Raw genomic sequence first — 25769 nt, forward strand, 5'->3', positions numbered from 1 at the left:
TGTTAAAAAAAAATTCTGAATGGAATTGTAGTGAAGAAAATCCATGGATCAAAAATAGATCATGCTGCCTTGTTAGGTCATGTCATCACACGAAGCACTTAAACATTTCTAGGAACAAAGAAGCCCATGTTCTACGTAGTACAAAGACACCTTCATTCTAGGTAGTGCAAAGAAGCCCACAGAACAGAAGCCAAATCTGTTTCATCGGATGCTTGAATGCTGCTACTTGGTGCTAAGTTGTTTCATTGGCCATGTAGTTTTGTTGATCCTATAGAATACATCAGGACTGAGATCCAAAAGATCTCTCTGCCCTTCTTAGTAATGCATGCCTGTAAGGTCACCAATGCAGTGATGCAATGAAGGGGACGCGGTGGTTCAGTGGCTAAGATGCTGAGCTTATTGATCAGAAAGGTCGGCAGTTCAGTGGTTCGAATCCCTAGTGCTGCGTAACGGAGTGATCTCTCATTACTTCTGCCAACCTAGTAGTTCGAAAGCATGTAAAAATGCAAGTAAGAAAAATAAGGAACCACTTTAGTGGGAAGGTAACAGCGTTCTCTGCGCCTTCGGTGTTTTAATCATGCTGGCCACATGACCACGGAGACGTCTTTGGACAGCGCTAGCTCTTTGACTTTTTAACGGAGATGAGCACCACCCACTAGAGCCGGAAACGACTAGCACATATGTGCAAGGGGAACCTTTACCTATGCAAATAGGGTATATGTATTTGTAAAGGCCGGTTTGGCCTAGTGGTAAAGATACCAGGCTAGAAACTAGAAGATTGAGTTCTAGTCCCGCCTTAAGAATGAAAAACTGGCTAGGTGACCTTGGGCCAGTCACATTTTCTCAGCCCAACCCACTTCACAGAGATTGTTGTGGTGGAGAAAACAGGAGGAGAAAGGAGTATTAGGTACATTTGCAGCCTTGAGTTATTTATAAAAGTAATAGAGTCGGGTGTAAAAAATCCAATAAATATAGTTGTCTGACAATAACCCCAGCTCTGTTCTTGGCCTGTTTCCTTATATGCAAATAAAAGTGATACTGACAAGTCTCTGGCAGCTTCTTAGTATGAGAAGCAAGAGTTGATTACACAATGTGAGAAGCTGTTCAACACTTCTCAAAGACTCCAGAGCAATATGGAAACGCCTTACAAACCTGTAATTCTAGTCCAAAAAAAAAAAAAAAAAAGGAACTGTGGTGTCACCAAGGATAGGTGTGCTTTTTCATATGTTCATAAATAATATGGAATTCAAAGTAGAATTATGCCTGATTTAACACAAAAAGAAGCAAATGAAGGTTTCACTTTATTGCAAAAAGGTATTATAATGAAAAATGGGGTTGCAGATCATTTTTTAAAAAAGTACATACCTAACATTACATATGGTATGAAATTGGCTAAGGGGAAAAAATTCTCATATTTTGGTCTTATCCAATAAAGCAAATATTTGAGAACAGATAAAATATCTTTTATCACCTAGCATAATAGGGTTGAATTGAATAAACAATTGTTGGTAGATGAAGCCTATGAATTTCAGTATCTTTATCTGAAAAATTAATGGAGTATAACACAACAATTTGTCAAAGTGCCCTGAAAAATTGTGAAAAGATCAGACTCACATTCTCATTCACAAAACAAAGACCAAAACAGTTCAGCCTCTGGTTAACAAAAAAAAAAACAACTAAGCTTTAAATTAAACTCCATAACTCGAGAACAAAACTGTCAACCGTACTGTACATTTAATAAATGACAATGATCGGAAAAACATGAATATTCATATACAGTTCAGTTGTTTACACAATGAAATAAACTGCAAAAGCCCTAACTACATCATGGTTACATTTCCTCACCTACAGTACAAATTATATAATATAGGAATAATTACTTCCAGAAAAGTTCTGACTGGTGCATTCTTTTGCTTTACTTTTTTTTAAAAAATTACATGTTAATTACTCGAGAAAGCTTCTGCACTCTGTTTAACAACAAATCTCCTTTTTTGATGGTTTCTTGGTACTGCCAGTTTTTGCTGTCAGGCCTACAATAAGAAAACAACAGAAAATTTATTGAGAGGTTGTACCAACACCGGTTGGCCTTCAAACTGTGATCCTAAGAAGTCTATGAATAAGACTCTTATAAAGCATTTTCTTTACAACTATTGGTCTTCCCTTGCAAGATCATAACCAGAATAAAAGCAAGGGTATTTGGGGCTACATACAGTATTTATTTGAAATTTGGCCCAGATGGGAAAATAACTGAATAAACTTAGAACACATTTGACAGGATAGCAATTTACAATCCGCAAATCTTGTAATGTTACTGTTACAATTATTAATAATTACTGTTCTTGTCCGAATAATGCTACAAACAGTATTCAATAATAAAGCTTGACAGTTACCTGTTGGTTTCTACAATTTCATTGACTTTATCTATCTTGCAGTGTAGTCTCCCAGCAGCGATAAATCTTGAAAGTTCCCTATTTGAAAAAAAGAAAGAAAGAAAGAAAGAAAGAAAGAAAGAAAGAAAGGAAGGAAGGAAGGAAGGAAGGAAGGAAGGAAGGAAGGAAGGAAGGAAGGAAGGAAGGAAGGAAGGAAGGAAGGGAAGGAAGGAAGAAAGAAAGAAAGAAAGAGGAAGGAAGGAAGGAAGGAAGGAAGGAAGGAAGGAAGGAAGAAAGAAAAAGAAAGAAAGAAAGAAAGAAAGAAAGAAAGAAAGAAAGAAAGAAAGAAAGAAAGAAAGAAAGAAAGAAAGAAAGAAAGAAAGAAAGAAAGAAAGAAAGAAAGAAAGAAAGAAAAAGAAAGAAAGAAAGAAAGAGGAAGGAAGGAAGGAAGGAAGGAAGAAAGAAAAAGAAAGAAAGAAAGAAAGAAAGAAAGAAAGAAAGAAAGAAAGAAAGAAAGAAAGAAAGAAAGAAAGAAAGAAAGAATGAATTGTGTTATACTCAGATTGATGGTTTCAGGACACCATCTTTAACAACCCCACTGCAAAGTCCCTGTGTAGCAGCACACATCTAAAATGTCTGATGTTTTCGGATGAGCCTAAAGCCTTGCCTCTTCCTTTCAGAAAGACTAGGAGGAGTGGAAGCCTGCCATATTGACCTAGTGCAGCCAATGTTAACACCATGCAGTCAACAGTCCCTTTCTCCTCAAAGACATGTCAGAAAATGTTCAAAGCTGAAGCTAGGGCATAATTAAATGCTGCTCTGCTGATTGTTTATAGCTTTGAAACTTAAGGCCTTCAATTAGCCAACCACATGGGAAGGAAAATTGCTTAGTGGCAGCACATCGTCCCTGTTCAGTTTTTGCTGTTTAACCTGTGAATGTACAGTAGTTATCTACACTTTTAAAAATAAAGGGCTCTGTTGACCACCACTGGTTATGAACAGCGCAGGGATAAATGTAAGAGCATGCTATAACAATAGATTATTCGCAATGGCTTTTTACCTTGATTTTGTTTTTCATTATCAAGGAACATACCAATAACATATCAACAGGCCCTCACTGGGTAACCATAGGATGATGTTAATCGATAAAAGCTTGGAAACATAAAACTGCTCTGATCTGAGTCTAGTAGTTCAAAGGAAGCCAGAACAATTACTGCAGAGTAGGCTGTATGCATTCCTAAAGCCTTTGGTTAACCAAATAGACCAAAACAATCTTTTACCAGACCCTCCCTATGCAGCATATTGTAAAAGCTGTAATTTGAATAAATGGTCAACTCTGCTTGTGCCCTACAAAAGATACTGTCCTGCAAATATTATTTTGGAGGACAGTTCTGATTATCTAGGTAATATCAGCTCCCACGATCAGGTGGGTCAGTCTCACACACATCCCTTTCTCTAACAAGTATGTAAGTTTCTACTAGAGCAGGGCTGTCAAACTCACGGCCCACAGGCTGGATGCGTCACGTGCTGGCCACACCCACCCTCAGTTTAGCAAAGGGTAAAAAACTTGTGATACGTCACATGACGATGCCATAACACCGTGAGTTTGACACCCCTGCTCTAAAGCTACTAGATTATAAGTAGTATCTTCTGACTCATGAGCCATAGCAGAGCCTCTCGGGGCTATGGTTAACACTGAAAGATTATTCACTCTTTGCAACCTTCTCTACATGGTAACAGAATTGGAAACAATTTTCACGGCTCTATATTGTTCTTTTCACTTTCTGGAACAACTGTGAGCGCTATCAAATCCAAAGCCCTTAAATCAATGAAGAATCTGCTCATATATCCTAGCTAGTTGGCTTTTAAAATCTATTATTCTAACAGCACTTTTTATTTTGTACAACGGTGAAACACTTCCCTTCAATGAACACAAAACACAGATCAAATCACCACAACCACTATGTCTTTAGTGTTCTTTCAAACTGAAAAGTCAGTGGAAAACCATTCTTTTAAAAAACTGAAGATGGTTTCCTATAGCCCAAATTGAAACTCATCTTACAAAGAGGTGATTGGCTTCTGCTTCAACTATGGCCTTTAGAAAATAAGAGGTACAGCCTTTATTTAAATACTATTGGAATAGTTTTTTTTTGTTTTGCAAAACCACATTAGATTTTGCCTGGGATACTGGTTTTAGATATTTTTTTTTTTAAAAAAATATCTCCTAGGCTATATATTTATTTCATTGTTTTATAGTGTTTACTTTCTATTCTGCTTAGAAAATAGTTATTGCAGGGATGCATGATTTGGGGCCAACTGCTTTTGCCCCCAAATGAAGGAAAGTAAAACCACTTTATTTCCACTCGTAAGGCATTAACTCCCCCCATTCAAACTGCCAGCTCCAACTGCCCACGGAGCTGCTGATACAGTTCTACAGAGGAATTACTGAGTCTATCATCTGCACCTCTATAACGGTCTGGGTTGATTCTGCAACCCAAAACAGGACAGACACAGACTTCAGAGGATAATTAGGACTGCAGAAAAAAACAATTACTACCCACCTACCTTCAATTGAGGACCTGTATACTGCACGAGTCAAAAAGAGGGCTGTGAAAATATTTACAGGCCCCTCACATCCTGGACATAAACTGTTTCAACTCCTTGCCTCAAAACGATGCTATAGAGCACTGCACACCAGAACAACTAGACACAAGAACAGTTTTCCCCCGAAAGCCATCACTCTGCTAAACAAATAATTCCCTCAACACTGTTCAACTATTTACAAAGTGTACACTACTATTACTGTTAATCTTCTCACCACTCCTTATCACCCATCCCCTTCCACTTGACTGTTTCCTAGTATGATTTGATTGTACACTATGACTATCATTAAGTGTTGTACGTTATGATTCTTGATTCTTAACGAATGTACCTTTTCTTTATGTATACTGAGAGTATTTACACCAAGACAAATTCCTTGTGTGCCCAATCACACTTGGCCAATAAAGAATTCTATTCTATTCTATTCTATTCTATTCTATTCATTCCCATAAGCTTTCTGCAGTTGGGAAGCAGAGTCTGAGTTGGCCTATCAAGTGCTGTTCTCCACTGAGTGAAATAGAAATTTAAATAATTTGCTGGAGACCTTTAAAGTTTCCTCTTCTTAAATCTAACTGGCAACAATGAGCTTAGACTCAAGATGTAGCTAATAGCTTCCATAAAGATTCTTTTCAAAATCTCCTAAACGTTTCTCAATTACCCTCTCCTTTGGCGGAGGCCCAATCCTTTTAATTTTTTTTCCATGGTTGTGTTCCATGATCATAACTGATGGCACTGTATTTATTTATCACATGTTGGAACTTCTTATTCCTGGCCTCCAGGAAAATGTACGTCACATGAAAGCCACGGAGAAGAAATGTCCTGCCACCAAAAACGAAACAGGTCTTTCTTCTCTTCTATAATCATTCAACATTCTGACTCTTAGGCACTGAATGGCTCTATCCATAAAAATAGCCACATGCCACTATGGACAGAACCCAACCACTGAAAGTAACCTTGGCATCTTCATTATGAACCTCTTTGACTAAACTACATTAATCCTAACTATTTAGAATTTTAAAAGAAATGGATTTGCCGTCTTTCATTTTAGCATGGATGTGTCATCAAATGTAGACCTGAATATTTTTAAATGATACTTACTGATCTATGAACTCTACGCAGACTCCAAAAGCATCTGCCATGTAACCAAGGGTGAGTGACCGGTAAGATTCCAGAAGCTGACCGTAGGCATGGATTCTCATTTCCCGAACATAGTAACGATAGTGCGGCGCAAAGAGCCAATCTTTCTTCATCTCTTGTTCTACGTTGGCTGAAATGGAAAGACGGCGTGTAAACGTGGCAATGCTTTACAGAAGTAGTTGCATGTCAGGGGCCCCATTGGAGCCCAGCTTGGCACAGGAGAGGATCGGCTCCTGACAGGCAGAGGTGCCGATAGGCAGTTCTCCTCTAAGGAGGAACAGCTGCAAACTCTACATAATCCAAGGGCATGCAGACATAGGCATGCCCAAAAAAAGGAATGCAAGGCTACTTGGGAGGAAGAAGCCCCACCCCGCCTCACAAGGAACACCTGGGAGTAACTTAAGGAGAAGTCACAGGGAGTTAGTCTTTGCCAGGAACAATTGCTTGCTTAGTTTAGTTTATTGTCATTGCACCTCGTACAATGAAATCACACTTGACCATCTTCAGTGCATATCATGACCATGACCATGAAAATAAACACAAACACACATCCTTCACCCTTCACACATTGAACCGAAAATCCCCGACACCACACCAACACTGCACTATACAGCAGAATTCAAAAGAGCTACTGCCCTGGGATAGAAGCCGTTTTTCAGCCTATTTGTCCTTGTTTTTATTATTCGTACCATCTGCTGGATGGTAATAGTTCAAAAAAAGGGTTCCCAGGATGAGACGGATCTTTGAGAATGTTTTGAACTTTCTTAAGGCAGTGGGAGTTATAAAGCTCTTCCAAAGAGGGGAGAGGGCAACCAATGATCTTCTGGGCAACGACATTAACCCTCTGGAGTGCTTTCCTATCTGCCACTGTGCAACTGGCAAACCATACAGAGATGCAGTATGTTAAAATGCTCTCTATGGTGCAGCAGTAGAAGGTCACCAGCACTTTTTCATTCAGTTGTTTTCTGAGAAGCCTCAGGTAGTATAATCTCCGCTAGGCCCTTTTAACCAGGGCTGCAATGTGGGCACCCCAGGTCAGGTCCTCTTTTAGGGTAGCACCCCGAAACTTAAAACTGGCCACTTGCTCCACTCGGTCTCCATTGATAAGTCACAGGGAGTTAGTCTTTGCCGGGAACAATGGCTTGCTTTGGCTTCCACTCGGGCCCGTTGCTGTTTTGCCTTGCACTGCTTCGAAGATTGCTCTTCGCCTTTTGTTTTGGACCGAGATCTTCTCATGTTAACTGCTTTTGGCTTTTGCTTCGATGTGCCCTTGGAACGGCTTCTTCCCTGGAATCTTTTCTTTGCCCTGAGGACGGTCATTGTCTTGTGCCTGGACTGGGCTTGGAAGCCTGGCTCTTGCCCTGTGAATGTGCTCTTACTCTTTTATTTGTACTATAGGGGCTGTTGTTTGGGGGGACTGAGGGTGGCTGCCTTCAAGGCAGCACGGGAATAGAGCCTTACCGGTCACTGGAGGGCTGTTTCCTGGACCATGTGTTGAGATCAATAAAGGATTCTCTAGACTAGAGGCCTGCCTTGCCTTGACCACGTGGCCTGCAAATGTGATTTAACATAACCCCCAAAGGATCATTTTGCATAGGAGAAGTGCATCTTGGTATGCTCAGATTGAAGGTTAGCAACACAACACCTGCAACATCATGGGTGCCTACTGACCGTTAAACTTTAAGAAAATAGTAAATGATTTTTTAAAAAAAAAATATCCCAAAATGATTTCTCTATTATTGCATGAGATCTGGGACGCTTTGTAGCTGTATGAATTTTCTAGATAAAACTTCCTCAAAAGGCTGCTGTCCTCTGATCTTTCGAGAGGATGCATCTATAGCAGATACAGAAAGTCTACATACTTGTTCAAATGCCAGGTTTTTGAGATGAAAAAAAAAAAAAAAGATAATTCAATTTTATTTCCACCTTAATATAACGTACAAGCTGTACCATTCATTAAATTGAAAAACAAATTGAAATCTTTTTTTTTTTTTTGGGGACAATAAAAAAACCTGACAAAAACGTGGCTGCGTAAGTGTGCACAGCCTTTTATAAGTAGGGATGTGGTTGTGCTCAGAATTCACCAATCACTTTCAAACTGATACTAAATAATAGTACACACCTCAACACATATCCGTTAAAGTGACTCTGATCAAGCCCAATACAGAGTTCAGCTGGTGTAGTCGGATTTTTTCCTGATATTTACCGAGTTGCCTCTTACAGCAAAAGCCATGGTCTGCAAAGAGTTACAAAGCAGCAATGGGATTGTGTTGCTGGAATGTATCAGTCAGGAGAAGGGTACAAAATAATTTCCAAGGCATTTGAAATACCATGGAATACAGTGAAGACAGTCAGCAATAAGTGGAGAAAATATGGCACACCAGTCACGTTACAAAAGAACAGGATGTCCATCCCACCCCCAAAAAAGATGAAAAAAGAAGAAAACTGATCCAAGAAGCTGCTAAGAGGCCTACAACATTAAAGGGACTGCAGGAATTTCTGGTAAGTACTGGTTGTATGCATGTGACAGCAATCTCTTGTATTTTTCATATATCTGAACTATGGGGCTAGGGTGGCAAAACAGAAGTCTTTTCGTACAAAGAGAAACATCCAAGTCCAATTACATTTCACATCAAGTCATGCATGTGGGGGGAAATGTGCTATTGTCTGACGAGACCAAGGTTGAATGAACTTTTGGGCCATAATTCCAAAAAGTATGTTTGGCTCAAAAACAATATGGTGTATCATCAAAAGTACACCACACTCATAGTGACACAGGGTGGTGGCAGTATTATGCTTTGGGGTGTTTTTCTTCATCTGGAACTGGGGCTTTAGACAAGGGGGAGGGAATTACAAATAATTCCAAATATCAGTTTTGGACAAAACTTGCAGGCCTCAGCTAAAATGCTAAAGATAAAGAGAAATTTCACCTTTCAACATAATGACCCAAAACACTTGATCTGTTTTTTTTTTCCCCATCTCAAAAACCTGGCATTTTAACAGGGAAGCGTAGGCTTTCTATTCCCACTGTTGATCTATTCTAGAAGTACATCCCTTCACATGAAAACCGATGTCAAATATCACTTGTATTACTCCCATTCTTCTGAAGAACTCCTGCCATCTTTGTTTGCCCTGCCCACTGGCCTGTAAAGCTGAGAGTGGCCACATCTGCAAACAGCTTCCGTTCATTTTTGTACGAAACTACACATTCACTTCTGCCACCCACCCACAATTGGGAATGGTTCACGCAACTCTGGAGCGCCGGCCTTCAAAGATGAGATATGAGCACCAGAGCCTCAGCCTGTTACTCTTTGGTATGGCACAACAGTCACGTTACGTTTTAATTTAAGTGGCCACCCCCATTTAGGAATTCACAGAAAATTCATAAAGCTAAACTATTTCTTACCCAACGACTGGAAGAAAACTGAATACCGACATTCATAGAGGGAAAAAAGATATTGCCGCACTTCGGGTAAACTGTGCAACACTTCTAGAATCTCAGCTCCTTTGATAACCTAAAGTAGGTCAAACAAAAGAAAAGAAAAAGGAGTAAAAATCCAGAGCAGAGCCATAAGGAAATGCAGGCTCTATGGCTTCTCTATGCTACTAAACAGTTTGCCTTACCTTCTCTCTCAAATCCGGCCTTTCTAATGCGATCATGCTGACATAAACTGTGTAGGTTACAAAGGTTTTGTAATCCATCAGTTCGTAAGATGTAAACGTCGAAACGGTATCCAGGAAAAGTTCGGCTGCCTGCTTGAAATCCCGAATGGCCACACAGTAAAGGCCTTGGTAGACCTTCAGCCGATTCCGCCGATCCCAGTCTCCTCCTTCTTCTATAAGGCTTCAAAGCAAAGAGAAACACCCTGTAATCTGAAATCTGCATGTTACCTCTGAAATACTGTAAAGTTAGTAGCTGAATACAGGTAGTCCTCGACTTGCGACAGTTCATTTAGTGTCCAAAGTTACAATGGCACTGAAAAAAAAAAGCAGCTTTATGACCGTTTGTCACACCGTTGCAGCATCCCCCCCATGGTCACGTGATCAAAATTCAAACGGTTGGCAACTGACTCATATTTATGATGGTGTTGAAGGGTTGTGGGGGTCATGTTTATTTATTTGATTTGTCAATTGCTTACAAGATAATAGGTGTAAGTATAAACACGAGTAAGAATACAGGAAATAGGTACCAATAAATGGGGACAATAGGACAGGGACGGTAGGCACAATTGTGTACTTATGCATGCCCCTTATAATATGTCTAATAAGCCAAGTCAATAACGAAGCCAGATTCACTTAAGAATCGTGTTACTAACTTAACTGCAGTGATTCAATTAACATTAATGTGGCAAGAAAGGTAGTAAAACAGGACAAAACAAATGTCTCACTTAGCAACAGAAATATTGGGCTCCATTGTGGTTGTTAAAGTCGAGGACTACCAGTAAATAGACAAATCACAAGTACAGTTCTGATGCACAAAACGTGAGGCCTATATAATCTCTGCGTTCTGGCACGTAACTGTTTTGCTTCTGCTGAGTGGAGGTACGCATTCTTTCAATAACAGGTTCCCAGTTGAAACACTTTTTTCTACAGGCTGCACACGTGGGCTTTTAGCAAGGGGAATAAAGCAACCTATTTCTGCTTCACCTGACAACCAAAGGACAACCTGTAATCTATAATGGCCCATCACACAAGCCCTCAGTGTTAAAAGTAGCTTTTCAAAGCTGTTTCCAGAATACAAGTAGTCCTCAATTTACAACCAGTTGCTTAGTGACTTAAGTTACAACAGATTTCCCCACCCCCACCCCAAGGGAGTAGTAACCCAGATTCAAAGTTCTGGAGTCCTCCCCCACCTCATCCTTGTCACATGATCACATTTTTGGGCACTCGGCAACCAGTGTGCATTTATGGCCTTTTGCAGTGTCCCACGGTCACATGGTCTCAATTTACCTTTACTGTTGCAAAAAAAAAAATCACAAAATTGGACAAGATCATGTGGTGACCTGCATTATGATCATCACAAATAATGAGCAAAATTTTGGGCTCAATTATGATCGTTAAGTCAAAGATGACCTGTAGGAAAAATGGGGTAAAGGCATTATTAATACAAAAGTATCTCTGTCCAAAGAGTATAATACTTTATGAATATTTTAAAATAACCTAATTACCTATGAGCAATTTGTTCATGTCTGCTAGCCGTTATATGTTCAATTAAGAATGAACAAAATTTAACAAACCCATAAAATAACGTTCTTCAGATACAAAACGCATTTCAGTTTTTAAAGGTAAAAGCTACCTTTCCTAACCATCACATAATAGATCTCATTCCACTCCCAAATCTTAATTTTTAAATGATATAATTGCATATTCCAACTTTTCTGACATTTTTCATTGGTTTAATATTTCTGAATCTCAGCCTTTGTGTGATACAACGTCCCATTCACTTGCAATCAGACTACCTGACATTTATGTTGAAATACCCTAGATAAAGACTTCCTCCTGATTCCCTTATTCAAGCAGGAAAGATACCTTTTGGCCTTTTCAGTGTTCCGTGTAATAAGGTCATTGTCCATATAAAACAAGCCAATTCGCAGCAAGTAGAAGACAATATCCAGACGATGTCCTAGAGCAACAGTTTTATCATAGGTCTTCCGAAAGGCAGTTAGAGCAGCTTCCTAAAGAAAATAAGAACAAACAAGATTAGATGATTGCATGATTAGATACAACAATACCACATAGACTTATATACCACTTCACAGTGCTTTACAGCCCTAGGAGGTTTACAGAGTCAGCCATCTGGATCCTCGTTTTACCGACTTCAGAAGGATGAAGGGCTGAGTCAATCTGGAATCGGTGAGAATCAAACTGCTGGCCATGTGCAGAGTCAGCCTGCAATACTGCATTCTAACCACTGCGCCACCACGGTTCAAACACAACTTGCCCTAGGGATATCAAACATGTTTTATACTGCCACAGATGTTATCAGACCCTGCTTTAATTGTAATTGATCAACACTATCACCGCAAACTAAACTAAAAAGAACGTCTTTCCAATTCAATGTTTATGCTTATGTTTCGAGTAAAGTTCAGACTTCCATTCGTTCATTTCACTAGAATTATCCCCCACCAATTTCGGAAAACCCAAGGGAAGGTACAGAGTTACATAACAAAAATTACTACCTGTTGCCCTTAATTCTAAAACCAGGCAAAAGTTTCCTTTTCTAGAGTGTATAGTAACGGAACAAGAGGCAAGCAGAGTGGACTTGAAAGACAAGAAGCTTCAGTGGCTAGCACAAGAACACAAATGGGTTTTGAGCCCAGTCCAAAGTCAAGTACCAGCTTAGTATGTCAATTAGACTGTAATCCAAAAACTGTAGCATGCATTTCTGCAACCCCAGACCCATCACACAATCACAGAATAGGAAGGACTACTTAGGCCAAAGAGTGCAATCCCTCCCTCGGTGCAGGAATCTAACTAAAAACACCCTAGATAGATCTCATTCTACCATATTTTTCAGTGCATAAGACGCACTTTCCCCCACTCACAAAAGTGGGTCGAAATGGCTGTGTGTCTTATACAGCGAATGTTGCCGAAGCCCCGCTCACCCACTAGCCCCCCCCCCATTTGCCTCTGCCTCCCAGCAATTTGCCTCTTGCAGCAAAGAGCAAACAGCCTAGTCAGCTTCAGCACAGCCTGATTTAGCAGGAGCAGCTGATTGTCGGTTGGATCTGCCTCCCAACGATCAGCTGTTTCAAACTGGAGGGATCTCCATCGCCGATTGCTGCCTCCATGTGCCCCGATTTTGGCCGCCGCACACCCCATTTTGATCCCTGCTTCCCGGAACAGGCCAAAAATGGGGCGTGCAAAGGCAGAAAATGTGATGCAGAGGCAGAAAATGGGGCGGGCAGAGGTGGCAATAGGCGATGGCAATCCCTGCAGCCTGAAACAGCTGATCATTGGGAAGCCGATCCAACCAAGAATCAGCCACTTGTGCTAAATCAGGCTGTGCTGAAGCTGACCAGGCTGTTTGCTGAAAAAGAGGCAAATTGCTGGGAGGCAGATTTTTCTTGTTTTTCTCCCCAAAAGCTATACTTCAGAGCATCTTATACTCTGAAAAATACAGTATTTCTCTTCATTTCCCATTGAAATAGCATTAATGGTCTTTCTTCATCCATAGGAATGAGGTTAAAAAAAATTATGCATAGCTATCATTAAGTTTTACTTATTACTGCATTTCCACCTTACTCGATACCAGAAGGTCCCCAAATTTCTCCATGCCTGTCATTTAAAATAAGAATTTAGCTAAAATGAAGACAAAATATGTATTTTGGCTCTAGTTAACTAAAATACAAATATCAGGTTACCAGCCAACTCCCTCCACACAGAAATAGCAAGTATTTTCTCTGACACAAAATTCTTAGCAAAGAGGTAGGGAATCTATAGCCTTTCAGAATAACTCAGCAATCCAGTGAAAATCTGTGGGAAGATATTATGGTATCTCACACAATCATTCTCACTGAGCTTCCTAGTATAAACCAAAGTCATGTTATTGTATTTTATACCATTTCGTTATGGCCTCCCTTTATAATAGCAGCTTCTGAAAGCATTATGAACGAGTTATTTGATATTAAATATAGCCAGACGGGATGGGAACCCCCGACACTAATAAGCAATACTAACAAATTGTACATTTTTAATGTGGCTAAAGAAAATCATGAAATATTGGATTGGAGACTAATCCTACTAATTTTATTTTAATTAAATGTAAAACCAATCAAATGTAGGTTTTGTTCTAGTCTATTCGTTTTTGGACTGTGGCCCCAGCATAGCATTCAAAAGCCATGTGTGGCCCCCACTTTCAAGACAGTTCATATTTAATACTCGTTTTCAATATGGATATCACTAAAGAAAAATCCAGGTTTAAATCCTTTGGCAATTTGTGAAAACTTCACTTACCTTGTCCCCAATTCGGCAGAGATACTCAGCTTTGGCCATCATGGCATCACGGATTTCACTTTCTCCCAGGTTCTTCTCTGCATCTTCCAATTCATCGTCCAGGCGTTTCAACTCATCCTCGTTTGCTTTCTTCATCTTATTCAACAAATCTGTATCTACCGACCAGTCAAGGGATTTGCAGAGGCTTTCATAATATGGGGCCATATCTGAAAAAAGAATCATCAGAAATGATATGATAAAAATTGTATCTTAAATGAGTACTAGAGGAACAAAAACATAAAAGGAAGTTAAATAAGCATTTTATCAGACTAAGATTATCATAAAGGATCAATCAAAAACCCTGATTAGACTGAAACGCTGCAAATCTTTGCTTAGGCAATTGTGTCTGGAGACTCCATAGGCTTGCTTTTTCCAAGTGAAAAAAGTACTCCCTGGAGGTACATCTAACAACTTGAAGTGTTTCTATTATTTTACTGTATGTGTAAAGCAGGGAGGCATCCTCACAAAATTCAAAAGATTTCTTCTGAATAAATATGCAAAGTTTGTGTCACATAAGATACTCTCAATACACATGCTATCTCTTAGAACAGGGGTCCCCAACCGCCGGTCCGTGGACCGCACCGGCCGCGGAACAAGCCTTACCGGGCGCTGGTTGCTGGGCACCGCCATCTTTTTGGTAAAAGTGCTTCCGGTGAGCTTTTCCGGGTAGAAAGCTCACCGGAAGCACTTTTTCATCAAAAAGATGGCGGCGCTCAGCGCTTCGTGAGCTTTTCCGGGTAGAAAGCCATTTCTACCCGAAAAAGCTCACCGAAGCGCTGGCGCCATCTTTTGATGAAAAAGTGCTTTTCACCGGAAGCACTTTTCGCCAAAAGATGGCGGCGCCCAGTTGACGCCGGTACCGGGCCGTGGCGCCCAGCTGATGCCAGAACCAGGCTGCGGCGTCGAAAAGGTTGGGGATCACTGTCTTAGAATAAATCAGAATAATCCAGTGGTGATATGCAAAAGAGGACAATTCATGAAGGAGTCTCTGTGGATGTTATTCAGCTAATCATTGCCAATTATAGGAGGCAGTACTCATCTCCATTTCAAAGCCATTGAGCCAGCGCTGTCCACAAGACATTTCAAAATGCTAGATTGGCAGGAACTGGGTAAGAATGGGAGCTCACTCTGTCATGTGCTGCTTGGGGTCTTTCAAGCCCAGTAGCTTCATTGCTGAGTCACAGCGCTGCTCCAATTCATGAAGAAAGTTAGCTAAGAAAGTTTCCTTAAGAGGGAAGTGTGGAAGAGCAGACAACGAAGACAGAAAGCAATAATCTCAAAGATAACAGAGGAGATAATTATATGAACTGCTTGCTGCAATATATAAATCTGAGCAACAGGCATTCAACAGTTATACTGAGTGAAGAAATTAATGTAATAAATAATCCATTCTGACATATATATAGATAGTGCCAAAAACTAGCCAGAAGGGTGACTGCCATATAAGTGTCCATGAATGTTCTTTTGCTTTGAAGAAAAACAATCATGGAATAAAATTGGATCTAAAAGACAAAGGCAAAATTCAAAGGGATAATTGGAAATGTGTTGAGAACAAAATAAAACATTTAAGGAAAATGCATTTATTGGGGGGGGGGGGAGAGACCCCCAAGTACAGGTTGAGAAATCTACCTGCCCTGCTTATTGTATCATCTGCAAAAATGGTCTGGGAATTACATACCTGAAGAACAAGCCAAATATCCATCAGCAGCGTGACATGGCTGCTAAAATGATCAATGACATTTCTTTAGTAGAAATATATTTTCCCAACCCTAGAAATCAGCCATTCTACTTTTGCCCTGCTCTCTACTTTTGCCCTCTCCAGTCTAATAACCAGTTCTGGGCATTGCATTTGCAGAAGGACTCCAAGGACAATCCAAGTGCAGAGAAAGGCAATAAAGATGAGGAAAACCTAAGTCTTGTCAAAAAAAAAAAAAAAAAAGACTGAGGCAACAATGAGGAAAAGCAGCGGAGGGTAGGTGGTTACAATTATTTTTTTTCAAGCACCCGAAAGTGATGTTACAAACATAAGGATTGTTTGTTCCTTATGATCCCAGGGAGCGTAAAACTAGCAAGTACAATTTGGAGGCAACAGAGTGGCAGGTTTGACAGCGAGACCCGGCAGCAAAAAGGGCGCCACATATTCCCCTCATTTAGGTGGGTTCAAAGCAGAGGCTGAGACGGACGCTTCAACTTAATACAGGTCAGTCCTCAACTTGCAACCCCAACCGAGCCCCACGTTCCTGTGGCTAAGCGAGACGTCGGCCATCAGTGAGTTGTGTCCCGTTTTTACGACTTTCCTTGCCGCGGCCGTGAATTATTGAGGTTGATAAAGTTAGTCACCCGGTCGCTAAGTGAATCCGGCTTCCCCGTTGACTCGGCTTTTGTCCGAAGGTCGCCAAAGGGGAATCTCACGACCTTGAGGCACAGCAACGGTCATAAGTGTGAACCGGTTGCCAATCCCCTGAATTTTGACCCCATGATGCTGCAAATCTTGCAACTGTGAAAAACGGTCATAAGTCACTTTTTCCCCCAGCACCGTTGTAACTGTGAACGGTCACTAAATGAAATGTTGTAGGTGGAGGACAACTTCCTACTCCTCTGAGCATGTACAGAAAGCTCTCCACTCCCTACTGAGCAAGAGGATTAAGGTGGGGGTTTGCAAACTGTGAAAGGTCGCCTCCCTCCTTTGGGCTGCTGTGAAAAGAACCCTTTATAATAAATCTACCTTTCTTCTCTTTAAGAAACTTTAAATTTAGCTTTCAGGCTCCTTGAAGGGTTTTTCTCCTCGTTCGTTTTTATGTTTGGGTTTTAAAGGTTGCCCTAAAGAGAGGCGGGAGGGCAAAAACTCTAGGAAGCCAAAAGTTGTCTGTCTCCCCGTTTTCTTACCGTGCTGACGGATGGCGGCCATGAGCTCCTGGCGCACGGCGGGGTCCGGGCATTGCGACTGCAGGCTCAGCAAGAAGCGGAGCTGCGCGATCCGGAGGTCCGGGTTCTTAGGGAGGCCCTCCTCTTCCAGGTTTTCCAGCGGCATCCCGGCGAGGAAGGAAGAAAGGAGAGGGTGGGAAGAGAGAGAGAGAGAGAGAGAATAAAAAGGCCGGTCAATGACAGGCACGGAGAGGAAACCAAACAGCCAGCGAGCAGCGAAGAGACTATAGAGTGACTCAGGCCACCACCCGGAAGCGGAAGGAACGCTCCGAGAGACCGCTTCCGACATCCGCCTGGGTGCGCCGCCAAGAGTTACGGTCCCCGCGGCGTTCACTCTCCTCGTCCGGTTCTACGTCCTCGCGCGCCCCATGTGCGTGGCGTACGATTTGCGACGGCTGGATAGGAGGAAAGGGGTTTAGGGTTAAAAGGGGATGCGCTGAAGAATTCAGCAGGCGCGAGAGAATGCGTGGATTGAGCACAAAGGGTTTAGTTTCCAAATGGCTTTAAACCATCTCGTGGGTTCTCCTGCAAAATGTTTACTTGTATTTTGGATGGTACCTTGCGGGTACCCTTTCTGCCCCTTTGCTTGACCCAGTTTTAATCCCTACCCTGGTAGTTCCCTGGATGTAGAGGGAGAAGGAAATGATCATCCACGCAAAGGTCCGGTTTTTTATCAACGTCTCTTGTTTTTCTGCATTCCTTGATGGAAATGAGGCCACTTGCACGCCTCTCTTCGCATCGTGGCTTGTGACCGATAGATGGCGCTGCCTCCGTATTTAATCGGCGGCGTTTAAGAACCAGGATGGTGTTTCCTGCTGGTAGAAATCAGGGATTTAAGGAATTTGTTTTGCATAAATTGCAAAATCACCAGCAGGTGTGATGGAAAGGGTCGCCGAAGAGGCTGCGTGCCTCTACTTATTTCCTTACTTAGTTCTGTCTATATTTTTCTTTCAGAAAGAGAAACCCGAATGTTTTCTTTTGTTTGTTTTTTTCATGCTGGCTTTGCTGCGAGCTTTGTTCCTTTTGCTCACAGGGTTCACTTTGGTGAAAACACACATGTGTGCGTGCGTGTGTTTATATGTTCGAGATCTGTCCTGGGGTTATTTTAATGTACTTTGATATACTTGTATGATGGCCAAGAATTTCCGTTCCTCGTCCCTGTAAAATGGGACAAAACTCACTTAACAAATGTCTCAATAACAGAATTTTGGAGCTCAGTTGTGGTCTGTAGGAAGATAGCACCCACCCCTCTCCTAGAAAATTGAAATATCCTAGGAAATATTAAAAAGGCAGAATATTTCCCCTAAAAAGAGTAGAAACTCAAGAGGAGAAACTCACACCAGAAGCAGAAACTCACCCCACCTTTGTTAATGGGTGGGCCATTAAGGCCTGGGCCAGAATACTTTACATAACAAAGATCTCAGGTAAAACTATAGCAATTGCCCAAAGCCCTTTCAGTGCATCATCCAGCAAGGCTCAACCAAGCCTGGAACTCAGGACAGCCTACAGAGTTGCCCCTGGGAGTCTGACAACCAATAAAAGCTCCAATTCAAATCCCAACAAAGGTTATAAAACCTAGGCACTCTCAACATATCAGTCCTTCCTTCTCTTTTCCTTCACCTTGGAGCATGTGATCATCCTTCTTTGGAGCTTCAAGCCATGTGGTCCTGCTGTCCACCATTAAACCATCTTTCCTAACAGCCTCCATGTTTCCAGTGTCTTTTTCCCCACTTGAAACTGAACCCAGAAGGAGTGGCCAGGTGCTGTCATGTGTTAGAACTGGAGAATTCTGGGAGTTGAAGTCCACAAGTCTTAAAGTTGCCAAGTTTGGGAACCCCTGTGTTAGAAGAAATCAATTACGATTACTTAAAATAATAGTATAATAAACTTTCCCAATGTATCTATTTGATAGCCAACTGCGTTATTATTCTGAATTTGTATAGCTTTGGATGGTATAGCTACTTTAATGAAAAGAAGGACTAGGGATGACATGATAGCAGTCTTCCAATATCTCAGGGGCTGCCACAAAGAAGAGGGAGTCAAGCTATTCTCCAAAGCACCTGAGGGCAGGACAAGAAGCAATGGGTGGAAACTAATCAAGGAGAGAAGCAACCTAGAACTAAGGAGAAATTTCCTGACAGAACAATTAACCAGTGGAACAACTTTGCCTCCAGAGGTTGTAAATGCTCCAAGATGGAGAGTTTTTAAGGAGATTGGGCAACCACTTCTCTGAAACGGTACAGGGTTTCCTGCTTCAGCAGGGGTTGGACTAAAAGAAAGGTTGGACCCTTCCAACTTTGTCTTACATTACAGAGCTTCTGTTTTGTTCCCAAATGCAGCCTCTGCTAGATATTAATTCTTTTGAGCCTTTTAGACTGGTTAGAGAGGATATATTATAATCTGAGCATTAAGGGATATGCTCAGAATCCAATTTTGTATGCAATGGTCTGGTGCCTATGGGTTGGCATCTTTCCAGCTTTATTACTTCTCTAATATCCTTTTTTTCTTTATCCTTACATTGAGTCACTTCATTAGTGCAGAGCTAATATAATTCTCCCACTCCTTTTCTCTTATACTTGTACATTCTTCCTTCTCTCTGTCTCTCTCCCTCTGTGTCTCTCTGTATGTCTCTCTCTCTCTCTCTGTCTCCCTGTCCCTCTGTGTCTCTCTCTCTGTGTGTGTGTCTGTCTCTCTGTGTGTGTCTCTGTCTCTCTGTGTGTGTCTCTCTGTGTGCATCTCTGTTTGTCTCTCTGTCTCCCTCTCCCTCTGTGTCTGTCTCTCTCTGTCTGTGTCTCTCTGTGTGTATGTCTCTCTCTCTCTCTCTCTCTCTCTCTCATACACACACACACACACACACACACACACACACACACGAATGTCCAAAGCAGCAATAACTGCCTCTCTTTGCAGGAGTCACACAAAATGCATCTTTTTTTAAACTGGTTCTCTGTTTCCTTTTCTTGTTTGGTGGCCAAGATTAACAAGCTGAGGAGTAAAGAGAGTGAACTGCAAACATTAAAAGGAGAAAGATTAATTTGCTGTTTTAAAAAAGGAGCCAGAATCAGCAGTATAGTTTGAGATAGGCATCAGTACAGAAGGTTATAGGGCTAATCTTATCTGCCTTATTTTGGAGATCGTTTTAAGGATGTAGGACAAATGCTTGGAGGGAGAGGAAAGTTGAGAGCAGAGATAAAAGAAACTACACAAAGTACTACAGGAGGCATTTGTCTACTTCTTCTGTGCAGCCAAGAGCTGCAATCCAAACACAGATTGAAAATTCTTATGTTATGCAGAATTTTTGCAGGAATTTTATTGAACTGAGATCTGATTTCTTAAACATGATCACAGGGCAATCAGGATAGCTTATTAAAAAAACGCAATGGAGCAAATTTGACAAAATAGAGACAGTATTTACGGACTCAAAAAAAATAAAATAGTGATGTGATGGCATAAAGGTGAAAGTTGCAGTCTTATTTATTCTTATTTATTCTAAATTCTAAGCAATAAGGAAGTCCTGTTAATGGTAGACTTGTTTGTACTGTGTGTTTTTTTAAAACAAGAGGGAACAAAAAGAGTTGGGCCTGGTGCAAAAAAATGCTAGCAGCACAGATTGGAAGTGTCTATTATTACATGGCCACTCCCTGTTCTTTAAAAAAAACAATATGTGACCCCCATTAGGCATTTCTAGAAGTGTTGTGGAAAACATGGATAAAACATAGACTTTTCTAGAGCAGCGGTCGCCAACCGGTAGGCTGAGGCCCACTGGTGGGCCATGAGAAATTTTTGATGGGCCGCAGAGAAATCTCACCCCAAGAGCACCCCCCCCAAAAAGCAATTAATCCAGGCTGCGCAGAAACACAAGGCTGCGCTGCCCATATGGCCCTCAGAAACCCTCCCCACCCACTCACTCCTTACCCAGCAAACTTGCCTGCTAAATTGCTATTTTTCAGACCATGATCTGTTCTGCTGTGCCAGGAGATTTAGATTAGCTGGATTAGATGGATTAGATGGTTGGATTTCTTGCTTTCTAGCTAGTCTTTAGATCTTCAGCTCTGCTTTTAAGCATAGCCGAACCTCCCTTAGGACTGAAGGTTCTATTATTCAGTGCAGACTCATGACAAGCAAATTTGAGAGACTGAGCTAGCTGATGGCAGATAGATAGATCACTGAATGATTCTGTGAGCAACTCAATCTGCCTGCCTGCTTTGCCTGATTTTGGGTAAAAGTTGCTCTTTTTTTAAATAAAAAATGCAATATTTACATACATGGTCTGTGAGTTAATTTTATGAGTTTGCTTACAAGCAAATTTTATGTGACAGACTGAGCTAGCCAATGGCAGATAGATAGATCTCTGAATGAATCTGTGATTCTGTGAGCAACTCAATCTGCCTGCCTGCTTTGCCTGATTTTGGGTAAAAGTTGCTCTTTTTTAATAAAAAATTCAATATTTATATAAATATTTATAATATTTACATACAAGCCATGCACAGCCAGTCGCATGACCACCAAGCCACACCCACAAATTAGGCCATGCCTACAGAATTGGTTAGTGGTTCCTGGGATTTAAAATTATGAGTTTGGTGGTCCCTGAGGTCCAAAAGGTTGGTGAGCCCTGTTCTAGAGCAGGGGTGTCAAACTCAAGGCCCGCAAGATGCTTAGATCTGGCCCACAGGACCGCCCCACGGTGCCTCTGCCAGTGAAAACTGAGTTCGGTAGAGCCCCATTTTCTCTGGCAGAGGGTTGCAGGAGGCCGCTGTGACCAAAAACAGGGTGTGGGTGTGTGCTCCCCCCACCCGGGCTCCGCTTTTGCTGGTAGAGGGTTAGCAAAACAAACTAAAAACAAAACAAAAGGAGAAATGTTTCCCCTTTTGCATTTGAGCATGCAAGAAGGGACAGGAAAGGAAAAGGGATCGAGGAAAGACAAAAGAAAAAGAAGGAAAGATGGGAAGAGAGCAAGGAAGGAAAAAGAAAGGAGAAGGAAGGAAGAGAGAAGGAAAAAGAGATGGATGGAAGGAAGGAAAGGAAGGAAGGAAGATTATAATGAGAGTGAGGGAGGGTCTCAGGGAAATCCTGCCTTAGCACATGGCCACCACAGGTGCCCCGACACGAGTGATGTTCAGCTGGCCATGCCCACCATGTGACACCCCCCCCCCAGCTCTCTGGGGTCAAATAACCCTCAATGAAATCGAGTTTGACACCCCTGTACTAGAGCAGGGGTCTCCAACCTTGGCAATTTTATGACTTGTGGACTTCAACTTCCAGAATTCCTCAGCCAGCACGTGCTTGATGAGGAATTCTGGGAGTTGAAGTCTACAAGTCGTAAAGTTGCCTAGGTTAGAGACCCCTGTACTAGAGAGCCTTCATAAGGGAAGCAAAGAATAAAGGACTTTAAAAGATGAGATGATGGGCTAACACATGCCCAATGTTGTAGTGGATACCTTAGAGGTACTTATGTCCTCGAGTTATGACCACAGTTGAGGCCAGAATTTCCATCGCTAAGCAAAGCAATTAAGTGAATCCTGCCCAATTTTACAATCTCTTTTCCATGGTTATTAAGCGCATGCAGTTAAGTGAATAACATTGACTTTGTCGTAACGGAGCTGGGAAGGTTACAAATAGTGATTACATGACCCCCAGGTTTCAATGGTCCAAGCTCCGGACCTGGCCAGCATAGAAGCACAACCGCTTTGGAACTGTGAAATAGAATCCAGGTTTATTCAGGCCTTGGCACAAATTGAGTTCTGGTACAGTTGGAAGTCCATTGTAAAGTTAGCACTGGGAGCTACTGCCTCCCATCCAGGAGTGGGATTCAAACTTTTTGACAACCGGTTCTGTGGGCGTGGCTTAGGTGGTGGACGTGGCTTGGTGGTCATGTGACTGGGTGGACATGGCTTGGTGGTCATGTTATTGGCTGGGTATGACCAACTCAATATCACTCACATCGAGGCACGCATCACCTCGCCTGGCCTCTCATGACTGTGGGGATGCTGCAACAGTCGTAAGTGTGAAAAATGGTCATAAGTCACTTTTTTCAGTGCCATTGTAACTTTGAATGGTCACTCCACACAAGCAAAGTACCAGCAAAGGAGGGGGGGGAAACTCCAGAGAAGTTCCTGAGACAGGAAGTCTAGTCCTGCCAAGAATGTAATAAGGGTTAATGGAAAGGCAGTTTCTGTAAGCAACACCAGAATGTTTCCTTCTGGCCTTCCTTACAGGATTAGGCCAGTGATTTCTTCTAACAACTGGTTCTCCGAACTGCTTAGAATGTTAACGACCGGTTCTAGCAAATAGGTGCGAACTGGTAGAATCCCACCCCTGCTTCCAGCGCCTTTTGTGTGTGCCCAAAGAACTGCTCATAGAACCGGTAGGAAAAAATTTGGAAACCCACCACTGGTACTCGTGGATCCCAGAACCAATTAACAGAGAGTACCAAGGTAGCCGCTCTGACTATAAAATGTTTTTAAACAAATAAAGAAGATTTTGCATTGGGCAAAACTATCCTGATGAAGGTCAGCATGTTCACTCCACCATTGAAATATGAAATATCGCAACGCCTTCACTTTTTCATTTCATACAAATTCCACAATGACATGACCAAATAGACAAGTCAGGCGAGGCAGAGTGGCTGACCGTGCAATGGATCCATTGGCACCACACGGAATCCCACTGCTTTGAGTAGCATTTGGACAAAGCCTCTCTTCCAAAAACTCTGAGTAAAATCTAAGAAAACCTGTAGAAAAAGAAGAAGAAGGAGAAGGAGAAGGAGAAGGAGAAGGAGGAGGAGGAGGAGGAGGAGGAGGAGGAGGAGGAGGAGGAGGAGGAGGAGGAGGAGAAGGAGAAGGAGAAGGAGAAGGAGAAGGAGAAGGAGAAGGAGAAGAAGAAGAAGAAGAAGGCAGAGAAGAGAGTGCCAATTGGAAGTCAGCTCCAGCAGCACCAGTGAAAAAAAAAATTAGTCATCTGGGAGTGTCCCTGGCTGTGGACTCACAGATCCAATTAAGATCCTGGAATCCAATTCTAGCCGCACCATTGCTCATCTTCCCAACTTAGAGGTCCCCCCAGATTAATTGCTGGGCCTGATTATTGTGTCTGTTGAGCAATGAAAGTGTCACCAGTATTCCCCATGTGTTTCTTTCTTTGTGCATTGACTAATGGGAACATTAGGGTAGTTCCAGATGCAAGAGACTTGCCATTGCCCAGGTGCTGCACAATTTTCCACTTCGTCAGATGTTCGTTTGTTTAGCAAATTTATATAACCACCCAGAGCACACATAGACAACTCGGGCGGGGGGGGGGCGGTTTTTTTTTTACAAAATGGCCTCTCCTCAGCCAGTGCAGAAACAAGGGGTCCTTGGTGCTCTCTGAGCTTGGCTGCTTTCTTGCAGATGTTTCATTATTCAAGCTAGGGTAATGACTAATTGATTGACAGATGATGTTACCTAGTTTGGGTAATGAACCATCTGCAAGAAAACAAGCAAAATCAGAGAGCACCAAGGACCACTCATTTCAAACCAGAGCTATAAATATTCTCCTTTATTGGCAATGGGAATGTACCTGGGTGCCAAAAGGTGGGAGAGTCAGCATGAAGGCCCTGGGCCTCACCAAAGTAAATGCCAACTGCTTGTGGAGACAGAGAGGTACACGGTGCCCCCTAACAAATAAGGTGCCCAAACAGCTGCCAGCCAAGTACAGTGACTTCAGCAATACCTTCATTACCAAGAAAGGTGATCATATTCCTCCACATTGGCTCTATGACTGCAGTCATGTACCAGGAATATCTGTGGCTTCAGAGCCCTACTCTACTTCTTCAGAGTGTTGCCAGGTCTCTTCTCTGGCAGCACAGAAGCCTCCACAACCAATTCAGATGCCAGGAGGTATGGGAATTTACCCCGACCATGGCTTGAAGACCTTACGCCCCACCAAAGTTAACTCCTGCCAATCAAGCGTCATGGTCCCGAATGTTTAGGCCACTCAGCTGCCTCCTCATCAGAAGCTACGTGAGGGGAACTTGTAGTGATGCACCCTCATAAGGAGGGAATTTAAACCATGCCACTACAATTACCTTGTAGAACTAACATGGATGTCTGGCCTCTTGCTTTGTACCTCCTGTCCTTTGTTTCTGATTCTACTTACTTGTAAGGTTAAATTAACAAAATCTTGAAAATATAATACTCCCATCTCCTGAGAAATTAGGGAGAATCCCTCCTGAGTCTCTTGCCCCACTCACTGTACAACTACAGCCTATGCTGCCTCTTATCAGTTCCCTAGGCAGAGTATCTGGGCCCAGTCTCCCAAGAGCTCTCCCAGATACCATTACGTTGAATTTTGCTACCGTGTATAGTGGAGTACATGGGATGTGGTGGCTCAGTGGCTAAGACATTGAGCTTGTTTTGATGAGAAAGGTGAGTAGTTTGGTGGTTTGAATCCCTAGCGCCGCGTAACAGAGTGAGCTCCCGTTACTTGTCCCAGCTTCTGCCAACCTAGCAGTTCGAAAGCATGTAAAAATGAAAGTAGAAAAATAGGGACCACTTTGGTGGGAAGGTAACAGCGTTCCATGCACCTTCGGTGTTTAGTCATGCCGGTCACATGACCACGGAGACGTCTTCGGACAGTGCTGGCTCTTCAGCTTTGTAACAGAGTTGAGCACCGCCCCCTAGAGCCGGAAATGACTAGCATGTATGTGTGAGGGAAACCTTTACCTTTACCATATAGTGGAGTACAGTATTCCTTTCACAATTCCAACAC

At 42.1% G+C, this 25769-nt stretch overlaps 1 protein-coding gene across 1 annotated transcript; it reads right to left on the minus strand.

Moving 5' to 3' along the window:
- Positions 1 to 1283: 1283 nt before the first annotated feature.
- On the minus strand, positions 1284 to 17288 carry PSMD6 (proteasome 26S subunit, non-ATPase 6). Its single transcript, XM_026679461.2, has 8 exons — positions 16989 to 17288; positions 14064 to 14269; positions 11637 to 11782; positions 9732 to 9951; positions 9514 to 9622; positions 6069 to 6237; positions 2391 to 2468; positions 1284 to 2030 (listed from the first exon to the last, which is right to left on the minus strand). Exons 1-8 carry the CDS (start codon positions 17131 to 17133, stop codon positions 1934 to 1936), a joined length of 1170 nt encoding a protein of 389 aa, XP_026535246.1. The 5' UTR covers positions 17134 to 17288; the 3' UTR covers positions 1284 to 1933.
- Between the last annotated feature and the right edge of the window lie 8481 nt (positions 17289 to 25769).

This window comes from Notechis scutatus, chromosome 2 (assembly GCF_049901735.1).
Source record: "Notechis scutatus isolate UNSWTSFEM ecotype Mainland chromosome 2, rNotScu1.2, whole genome shotgun sequence".
Taxonomy (NCBI): domain Eukaryota; kingdom Metazoa; phylum Chordata; class Lepidosauria; order Squamata; family Elapidae; genus Notechis; species Notechis scutatus.